General features: G+C 39.2%; 1 protein-coding gene across 1 annotated transcript in view; it reads left to right on the forward strand.

Annotated features, from left to right (window-relative positions):
- Positions 1 to 9,988, forward strand: part of LOC123752573 (nicotinamide phosphoribosyltransferase) — a 76,819-nt gene extending 66,831 nt beyond the window's left edge. Inside the window, exon 8 of the mRNA XM_069305384.1 lies at positions 9,854 to 9,988. Within this exon, the coding sequence (XP_069161485.1) occupies positions 9,854 to 9,988 (135 nt within the window). The remainder of the gene's footprint in view (positions 1 to 9,853) is intronic.
- The last annotated feature ends 1,310 nt before the right edge of the window (positions 9,989 to 11,298 follow it).

Below are 11,298 nucleotides of genomic sequence, written 5' to 3' on the forward strand. Positions count from 1 at the left end.
GGGACGAGGACAGGTTGACGCGTTTAACAGTTATCAGGGAGGATGTTCTTAAACAAATAGTAAAACTCAAACCAAACAAATCCCCAGGGCCGGATGAAGTGTTTGCCAGGGTGCTTAAAGGATGCAAAGAGGAGATTTGCCACATGAAAGACTGATTAAAAAGATAGAGTCTCATTGTATTGGGGGTGCTATATTAAGCTGGATTAGGGCATGACTATACCAAAGGAAACAGAGAGTTAGTATAAAAGGAATCAAGTCAGAGTGGGAAAATGTTGTAAGTGGAGTGCCTCAAGGCTCTGTCCTGGGACCTCTGTTGTTTATAATATATATAAATGATTTAGATTCAGGTTTGAGTAGCAACATTTGCAAATTTGCCGATGATACGAAAATCGGTAGGGAAATTAATTCGGAGGAGGACTCACTATCACTTCAAGTTGATCTAGATAGGGTTTTGAAATGGTCAAAGGATTGGCAGATGCAGTTTAATGCTGATAAATGTAAAGTTCTGAGGTTAGGTAAAGATGATAGAGTTACAAGATACGAGCTAGATGGTGTTGTGATTGCGAAGTCGGATTGCGAAAGGGATCTGGGAGTTATGATTAGTAAGAATTTAAAACAAAAGGATCAATGCATAAATGTTCGTAATAAGGCAAATCGGACACTTGGATTTATTAATCGCAGCGTTAGTAACAAGACACCTGGTGTGTTTCTCAAGCTATATCTTGCTCTAGTTAGGCCCCATTTAGATTATGCAGTTCAGTTTTGGTCGCCATATTATAGAATGGATATAAATTCACTTGAACGTGTCCAGCGTAGGATGACTAAGTTAATTCCCCAAATTAGAAATCTTTCATATGAAGAAAGATTAACAAAGCTTAAGTTGCATTCACTGGAAAGGCGAAGAGTTAGGGGTGACATGATAGAGGTTTACAAGTGGATGAATGGACATAACCGGGGGGATATTAATAGGGTATTAAAAGTATCAACACAGGACAGAACACGAAACAATGGATATAAATTGGATAAGTTTAGATTTAGGAAAGACTTGGGTAAATACTGGTTCAGTAACAGGGTTGTTGATTTGTGGAACCAATTGCCGCGTAACATTGTGGAGGTGGGGTCCCTCGATTGTTTCAAGCACGGGTTGGACAAGTATATGAGTGGGATTGGGTGGTTATAGAATAGGAGCTGCCTCGTATGGGCCAATAGGCCTTCTGCAGTTACCTTTGTTCTTATGTTCTTATGTTCTTATAAGAACAAAGGTAACTGCAGAAGGCCTATTGGCCCATACGAGGCAGCTCCTATTCTATAACCACCCAATCCCACTCATATACTTGTCCAACCCGCGCTTGAAACAATCGAGGGACCCAACCTCCACCACGTTACGCGGCAATTGGTTCCACAAATCTACAACCCTGTTACTGAACCAGTATTTACCCAAGTCTTTCCTAAATCTAAACTTATCCAATTTATACCCATTGTTTCGTGTTCTGTCCTGTGTTGATACTTTTAATACCCTATTATTATCCCCCTTGTTATGTCCATTCACCCACTTGTAAACCTCTATCATGTCGCCCCTAACTCTTCGCCTTTCCAGTGAATGCAACTTAAGCTTTGTTAATCTTTCTTCATATGAAAGATTTCTAATTTGGGGAATTAACTTAGTCATCCTACGCTGGACACGTTCAAGTGAATTTATATCCATTCTATAATATGGCGACCAAAACTGAACTGCATAATCTAAATGGGGCCTAACTAGAGCAAGATATAGCTTGAGAACCACACCAGGTGTCTTGTTACTAACGTTGCGATTAATAAATCCAAGTGTCCGATTTGCCTTATTACGAACATTTATGCATTGATCCTTTTGTTTTAAATTCTTACTAATCATAACTCCCAGATCCCTTTCGCAATCCGACTTCGCAATCACAACACCATCTAGCTCGTATCTTGTAACTCTATCATCATTACCTAACCTCAGAACTTTACATTTATCAGCATTAAACTGCATCTGCCAATCCTTTGACCATTTCAAAACCCTATCTAGATCAACTTGAAGTGATAGTGAGTCCTCCTCCGAATTAATTTCCCTACCGATTTTCGTATCATCGGCAAATTTGCAAATGTCGCTACTCAAACCTGAATCTAAATCATTTATATATATTATAAACAACAGAGGTCCCAGGACAGAGCCTTGAGGCACTCCACTTACAACATTTTCCCACTCTGACTTGATTCCATTTATACTAACTCTCTGTTTCCTTTGGTATAGCCATGCCCTAATCCAGCTTAATATAGCACCCCCAATACCATGAGACTCTATTTTTTTAATCAGTCTTTCATGTGGCACTGTATCAAAAGCTTTGCTAAAGTCAAGGTATACAACATCGCAATCCTTACCACTATCAACTGCCTCAACAATGCTAGAATAAAAAGATAACAAATTTGTTAAACATGAACGGCCATTTATAAAACCATGTTGCGACTCAATTATTAATTTATGTTTTTCAAGATGAAGACGAATTTTATTTGCTATTATAGATTCGAGTAACTTTCCCACAATAGACGTTAGGCTAATTGGTCGATAGTTAGACGCAAGTGATCTATCTCCTTTCTTAAAAACTGGTATCACATTAGCAACTTTCCAAAACTCTGGCACTCTGCCTGACTCTATTGATTTATTAAATATGGTTGACAGTGGGTCACAAAGCTCCTCTTTGCATTCTTTAAGCACCCTAGCAAACACTTCATCCGGCCCTGGGGATTTGTTTGGTTTGAGTTTTACTATTTGTTTAAGAACATCCTCCCTGGTAACTGCTAAACTCGTCAACCTGTCCTCGTCCCCACCCACATAGACTTGTTCGGCTGAAGGCATATTGTTAAGTTCCTCTTTAGTAAATACAGATACAAAATATTTATTAAAAATACTACTCATCTCTTCATCACTATCTGTTATTTGACCTGTCTCAGTTTTTAATGGACCTATCCTTTCCCTAGTCTTAGTACGATATAACTGAAAAAACCCTTTAGGATTTGTCTTTGCTTGCCCTGCTTTGCGAACTTCATAGTTTCTTTTTGCTTTCCTTATCTCTTTTTTAACATTTCTAACCAGTTGTACGAATTCCTGTTCTAAAGTGACCTCCCCATTTTTAATCCTTTTGTACCAAGCTCTCTTTTTACCTATAAGGTTCTTCAAATTCTTTGTTATCCACTTTGGGTCATTAGTATACGATCTATTCAATTTGTATGGTATACTACGTTCCTGTGCTTTGTTTAGAATATTCTTAAATAAGTTATATATTGAATCCACATCGAAATCCCCATTTAAGTCACCTATCGCTGGGTTCATGTCTCGCTCCAAGACCGGCCCACACCCCATACCCAAGCCTTTCCAATCAATTTGACCCAAAAAATTTCTTAGGCTATTAAAATCAGCTTTTCGAAAATCTGGCACTTTAACAGAATTTTCTCCTACTGGTCTATTCCATTCTATGCTAAATCTGATTTCTTTGTGATCACTGCTCCCTAGCTCACTCCCTATTTCGATGTCATTAATTTGCGTTTCCCTGTTAGTTAACACTAAATCTAAAATATTATTTTCCCGTGTTGGTTCCTTAATGTGTTGCGTAAGAAAGCAATCGTCAATTAATTCTAGAAAATCTTCTGCTTCACTATTCCCTGTTTTGTTCAACCAGTTTATTCCGCTAAAATTAAAGTCACCCATGACATAAATACTGTTAGATCTAGATGCTCTAGATATTTCATCCCATAGATGCTTTGCTTCCATTCTGTCTAAATTTGGTGGCCTATATATTACTCCTATTATAATATTATTAGCTTTTTCGTTTAATTCAATCCAAATAGTTTCTGTGTGTGGCTCTGTTTTGATTCCCTCTTTGAGACTACATTTCAAATTGTCCCTAACATATATGGCTACTCCACCTCCTCGTCTAATATATCTATCTGTGTGAAATAGTTTAAATCCATATATTTGATATTCAGCTAATAGTTCTCTATTTTCTACATTCATCCACGTTTCGGTAAGTGCAATAATATCTATTTTTTCTGTGCAGACAAGAGCATTTAATTCGTTAATTTTATTTCTTAGACTTCTACTGTTAGTGTAATATACCCTAAGTGAATTGTTATTTTGCGGACCTTCTCTTTCCCTGATCGTTTTGCCAATTCCTTTCTCCCACAAACACATACTTTTATTACCTCCTTCCTCCAAATCAATTCCCATACCTCTATCTACTAACAGTTTAAACCCAAACAAACACCTCTAACCACTTCTTCTAGCGAGTTCGCAACAGCAACAACCCCAGCTCTCGATAGATGCACCCCATCACGAGCATACATTTCATTTCTTCCATAGAAGTGTTCCCAGTTGTCTATGAAAGATATTGCATTTGATTTGCAATATCTTTCCAGCCGGCAATTGACACCAAGTGCCCTCGATATCCATTCATTTCCCACTCCCTTTCTTGGAAGAATGCCACATATGATCGGGATACCTCCCTTGCTCCTAACTAACTCTATGGCTGTTTTATACCTCTGAATCAGTTCCTCACTCCTGACTCGACCAACATCATTTCCTCCCACGCTAATGCAAATAATGGGATTGTTCCCATTACCAGCCATAATATCATTCATGTTGTTTATAATATCACCAATGCCAGCTCCGGGATAGCAAACCCTTAACCTGTTCCCCCTATCTCTAGCACAAAACGTTCTATCCAAATACCTTATCTGGGAATCTCCCACAACTAATGTTTGCTTAGGTACTTCCTTTACTTTCTGAGGGGCCTGCGCTTCCTTTCTCTTCGTTGCTTTCCCTTTTGCGCGATCCACAGTCTCTCCACAGCACTCGTCCTCCAAAACGTCAAATGAATTTGAAGTTGCTATGGCGTTTGAAGGCGGCTTTATCAAAGTCTTCTTAAGGCCCCTGTCTTTCGCAACTCTCCAAGACGAGGTCCCTTTACTGCTGGTCTCCTCCTTCGTTACTTCTCGTTGTTTTTTAAGCTGACGCACCTCCTCCCGCAGAGAGTCCAACTCTGTCCTCAGGGCTCCCACTAGAGTCACCAGGTCCTTCACTACAACTTCCATATTGCTATGATAATATAACAAGTAGCAACATTTGCAAATTTGCCGATGATACGAAAATCGGTAGGGAAATTAATTCGGAGGAGGACTCACTATCACTTCAAGTTGATCTAGATAGGGTTTTGTAATGGTCAAAGGATTGGCAGATGCAGTTTAATGCTGATAAATGTAAAGTTCTGAGGTTAGGTAATGATGATAGAGTTACAAGATACGAGCTAGATGGTGTTGTGATTGCGAAGTCGGATTGCGAAAGGGATCTGGGAGTTATGATTAGTAAGAATTTAAAACAAAAGGATCAATGCATAAATGTTCGTAATAAGGCAAATCGGACACTTGGATTTATTAATCACAGCGTTAGTAACAAGACACCTGGTGTGGTTCTCAAGCTATATCTTGCTCTGGTTAGGCCCCATTTAGATTATGCAGTTCAGTTTTGGTCGCCATATTATAGAATGGATATAAATTCACTTGAACGTGTCCAGCGTAGGATGACTAAGTTAATTCCCCAAATTAGAAATCTTTCATATGAAGAAAGATTAACAAAGCTTAAGTTGCATTCACTGGAAAGGCGAAGAGTTAGGGGTGACATGATAGAGGTTTACAAGTGGATGAATGGACATAACCGGGGGGATATTAATAGGGTATTAAAAGTATCAACACAGGACAGAACACGAAACAATGGGTATAAATTGGATAAGTTTAAATTTAGGAAAGACTTGGGTAAATACTGGTTCAGTAACAGGGTTGTTGATTTGTGGAACCAATTGCCGCGTAACATTGTGGAGGTGGGGTCCCTCGATTGTTTCAAGCACGGGTTGGACAAGTATATGAGTGGGATTGGGTGGTTATAGAATAGGAGCTGCCTCGTATGGGCCAATAGGCCTTCTGCAGTTACCTTTGTTCTTATGTTCTTATCCTTTTGTTTTAAATTCTTACTAATCATAACTCCCAGATCCCTTTCGCAATTCGACTTCGCAATCTCAACACCATCTAGCTCGTATCTTGCAACCCTATCATCATTACCTAACCTCAGAACTTTACATTTATCAGCTTTAAACTGCATCTGCCAATCCTTCGACCATTTCAAAACCCTATCTAGATCAACTTGAAGTGATAGTGAGTCCTCCTCCGAATTAATTTCCCTACCGATTTTCGTATCATCGGCAAATTTGCAAATGTTGCTACTCAAACCTGAATCTAAATCATTTATATATATTATAAACAACAGAGGGCCCAGGACAGAGTCCTGAGGCACCCCACTTACAACATTTTCCCACTCTGACTTGACTCCATTTATACTAACTCTCTGTTTCCTTTGGTATAGCCATGCCCCAATCGTGCTTAATATAGCACCCCCAATACCTTGAGACTCTAACTTTTTAATCAGTCTTTCATGTGGCACTGTATCAAAAGCTTTGCTAAAGTCAAGGTACACAACATCGCAATCCTTACCACTATCAACTGCCTCAACAATGCTAGAATAAAAAGATAACAAATTTGTTAAACATGAACGGCCATTTATAAAACCATGTTGCGACTCAATTATTAATTTATGTTTTTCAAGATGAAGACGAATTTTATTTGCTATTATAGATTCGAGTAACTTTCCCACAATAGACATTAGGCTAATTGGTCGATAGTTAGACGCAAGTGATCTATCTCCTTTCGTAAAAACTAGTATCACATTAGCAACTTTCCAAAACTCTGGCACTCTGCCTGACTCTATTGATTTCTTAAATATGGTTGACAGTGGGTCACAAAGCTCCTCTTTGCATTCTTTAAGCACCCTGGCAAACACTTCATCCGGCCCTGGGGATTTGTTTGGTTTGAGTTTTACTATTTGTTTAAGAACATCATCCCTGGTAACTGTTAAACTCGTCAACCTGTCCTCGTCCCCACCCACATAGACTTGTTCGGCTGAAGGCATATTGTTAAGTTCCTCTTTAGTAAATACAGATACAAAATATTTATTAAAAATACTACTCATCTCTTCATCACTATCTGTTATTTGACCTGTCTCAGTTTTGAATGGACCTATATTTTCCCTAGTCTTAGTACGATATAACTGAAAAAAACCCTTTAGGATTTGTCTTTGCTTGCCCTGCTATGCGAACTTCATAGTTTCTTTTTGCTTTCCTTATCTCTTTTTTAACATTTCTAACCAGTTGTACGAATTCCTGTTATAAAGTGACCTCCCCATTTTTAATCCTTTTGTACCAAGCTCTCTTTTTACCTATAAGGTTCTTCAAATTCTTTGTTATCCACTTTGGGTCATTGGTATTCGATCTATTCAATTTGTATGGTATACTACGTTCCTGTGCTTTGTTTAGAATATTCTTAAATAAGTTATATATTGAATCCACATCGAAATCCCCATTTACGTCACCTATCGCTGGGTTCATGTCTCGCTCCAAGACGGGCCCCCACCCCATACCCAAGACTTTCCAATCAATTTGACCCAAAAAATTTCTAAGGCTATTAAAATCAGCTTATCGAAAATCTGGCATTTTAACAGAATTTTCTCCTACAGGTCTATTCCATTCTATACTAAATCTGATTTCTTTGTGATCACTGTTCCCTAGCTCACTCCCTATTTCGATGTCACTGATTTGTGTTTCCCTGTTAGTTAACACTAAATCTAAAATATTATTTTCCCGTGTTGGTTCCTTAATGTGTTGCGTAAGAAAGCAATCGTCAATTAATTCTAGAAAATCTTCTGCTTCACTATTCCCTGTTTTGTTCAACCAGTTTATTCCTCTAAAATTAAAGTCACCCATGACGTAAATACTGTTAGATCTAGATGCCCTAGATATTTCATCCCATGCGAACAAGCCTGAATGGTCTCCAGGACAATATGCAACTGAATGCAATTCCTATGCAATTGCATATGCAATTTCATCCCATAGATGCTTTGCTTCCATTCTGTCTAAATTTTGTGGCCTTATATAATAGGAGTTATATATAACTCCTATTATAATATTATTTGCTTTTTCGTATAATTCTATCGAAATAGTTTCTGTGTGTGGCTCAGTTTTGATTCCCTCTTTGAGACTACATTTCAAATTGTCCCTAACATATATGGCTACTCCCCCTCCTCGTCTAATATATCTATCTGTGTGAAATAGTTTAAATCCATTTATTTGATATTCAGCTAATAGTTCTCTATTTTCTACATTCATCCACGTTTCGGTAAGTGCAATAATATCTATTTTTTCTGTGCAGACAAGAGCATTTAATTCGTTAATTTTATTTCTTAGACTTCTACTGTTAGTGTAATATACCCTAAGTGAATTGTTATTTTGAGGCCCTTCTCTTTCCCTGATCATTTTGCCAATTCCTTTCTCCCACAAACACATATTTTTATTACCTCCTTCCAAATCAGTTCCCATACCTCTATCTACTATCAGTTTAAACCCAAACAAACACCTCTACCTTGAGGTTACCTTGAGGTGCTTCCGGGGCTTAGCGTCCCCGCGGCCCGGTCGTCGACCAGGCCTCCTTGTTGCCGGACTGATCAACCAGGCTGTTGGACGCGGCTGCTCGCAGCCTGACGTACGAGTCACAGCCTGGTTGATCAGGTATCCTTTGGAGGTGCTTATCCAGTTCTCTCTTGAACACTGTGAGGGGTCGGCCAGTTATGCCCCTTATGTGTAGTGGAAGCGTGTTGAACAGTCTCGGACCTCTGATGTTGATAGAGTTCTCTCTCAGAGTACCAGTTGCACCTCTGTTTTTCAACGGGGGTATTCTGCACATCCTGCCATGTCTTCTGGTCTCATGTGATGTTATTTCTGTGTGCAGGTTTGGGACCAGCCCCTCTAATATTTTCCACGTGTAATTTATTATGTACCTCTCCCGCCTACGCTCAAGGGAGTACAGTTTTAGGCTCTTTAGTCGGTCCCAATAGTTTAGATGTTTTACATCTAAACCACTTCTTCCAACGAGTTCGCAACAGCAACAACCCCAGCTCTCGATAGATGCACCCCATCATGAGCATACATTTCATTTCTTCCATAGAAGTGTTCCCAGTTGTCTATGAAAGATATTGCATTTGATTTGCAATATCTTTCCAGCCGGCAATTGACACCAAGTGCCCTCGATATCCATTCATTTCCTACTCCCTTTCTTGGAAGAATGCCACATATGATCGGGATTCCTCCCTTGCTCCTAACTATTTCAATGGCTGTCCTGAATCTCTGTATTAGTTCCTCACTCCTAACTCGTCCAACATCATTAGCCCCTGCACTAATACAAATAATGGGTATGTTTCCATTTCCTGTCATATCATTCATGTTTCCAACAATATCACCAATTCCAGCTCCCGGAAAGCAAACCCTTAATCTGTTCCCCCTATCTCTGGCACAAAACGTTCTGTCTAAATACCTCACCTGGGAATCTCCCACAACCAAAATTCGCTTCGATTCTCAATTTTCCTTTCGAGCAGTTTGAGGGACCTGCGCTTCAATGCTCACCAGTGCTCACAGTGTCCATCAACACGTGTTGATGGACACTGTTTGGACACGTGTTGATGGACACGTGTTGATGAACACTGTGTTTGGACACGTGTTGATGGACACGTGTTGATGGACACGTGTTGATGGACACATGTTGATAGACACTGTTTGAATATATAGGAAATATTGAAAAGTAGGGCTCCCAAAATCTTTTAATAAAAACTTTGAATTTAGCATTAGTAAGATCATTACCATTTTCACCAAGAACTGTTAATTCTATACCAGGTTCTATATTTCAGGACCTACTTTTTCCGGTGTTTGAGAACGGAGAACTTTTGATGGATTACACACTCCAAGATATCCAGGAGAGAGCACAGACCGTGCCCAACGACTTCGACGTTATCAGGTTCCTGGAGGAGGACAGAGATTATTAGATCGGTGTTTGCATCAGTGACGAGGGACGCCTTATATAAGGCTTCAAGAACTTTGTTGTATTTAAACATATTATGAGCTACCAAGGGGTTTAGACCTATTATGTTCTACCAAGGGGTTTAAATTTATTATGAGCTACCAAGGGGTTTAGACCTATTATGTTCTACCAAGGGGTTTAGACCTATTATGTTCTACATAAGAACATAAGAACATAAGAACAAAGGTAACTGCAGAAGGCCTATTGGCCCATGCGAGGCAGCTCCTATTCTATAACCACCCAATCCCACTCATATACTTGTCCAACCCGTGCTTGAAACAATCGAGGGACCCCACCTCCACAATGTTACGCGGCAATTGGTTCCACAAATCAACAACCCTGTTACTGAACCAGTATTTACCCAAGTCTTTCCTAAATCTAAACTTATCCAATTTATACCCATTGTTTCGTGTTCTGTCCTGTGTTGATACTTTTAATACCCTATTAATATCCCCCCGGTTATGTCCATTCATCCACTTGTAAACCTCTATCATGTCACCCCTAACTCTTCGCCTTTCCAGTGAATGCAACTTAAGCTTTGTTAATCTTTCTTCATATGAAAGATTTCTAATTTGGGGAATTAACTTAGTCATCCTACGCTGGACACGTTCAAGTGAATTTATATCCATTCTATAATATGGCGACCAAAACTGAACTGCATAATCTAAATGGGGCCTAACTAGAGCAAGATATAGCTTGAGAACCACACCAGGTGTCTTGTTACTAACGCTGCGATTAATAAATCCAAGTGTCCGATTTGCCTTATTACGAACATTTATGCATTGATCCTTTTGTTTTAAATTCTTACTAATCATAACTCCCAGATCCCTTTCGCAATCCGACTTCGCAATCACAACACCATCTAGCTCATATCTTGTAACTCTATCATCATTACCTAACCTCAGAACTTTACATTTATCTGCATTAAACTGCATCTGCCAATCCTTTGACCATTTCAAAACCCTATCTAGATCAACTTGAAGTGATAGTGAGTCCTCCTCCGAATTAATTTCCCTACCGATTTTCGTATCATCGGCAAATTTGCAAATGTTGCTACTCAAACCTGAATCTAAATCATTTATATATATTATAAACAACAGAGGTCCCAGGACAGAGCCTTGAGGCACTCCACTTACAACATTTTCCCACTCTGACTTGATTCCATTTATACTAACTCTCTGTTTCCTTTGGTATAGCCATGCCCTAATCCAGCTTAATATAGCACCCCCAATACCATGAGACTCTATCTTTTTAATCAGTCTTTCATGTGGCACT

The sequence above is a fragment of the Procambarus clarkii genome, chromosome 54 (assembly GCF_040958095.1).
Source record: "Procambarus clarkii isolate CNS0578487 chromosome 54, FALCON_Pclarkii_2.0, whole genome shotgun sequence".
In the NCBI taxonomy this organism is placed as follows: Eukaryota; Metazoa; Arthropoda; class Malacostraca; order Decapoda; family Cambaridae; genus Procambarus; species Procambarus clarkii.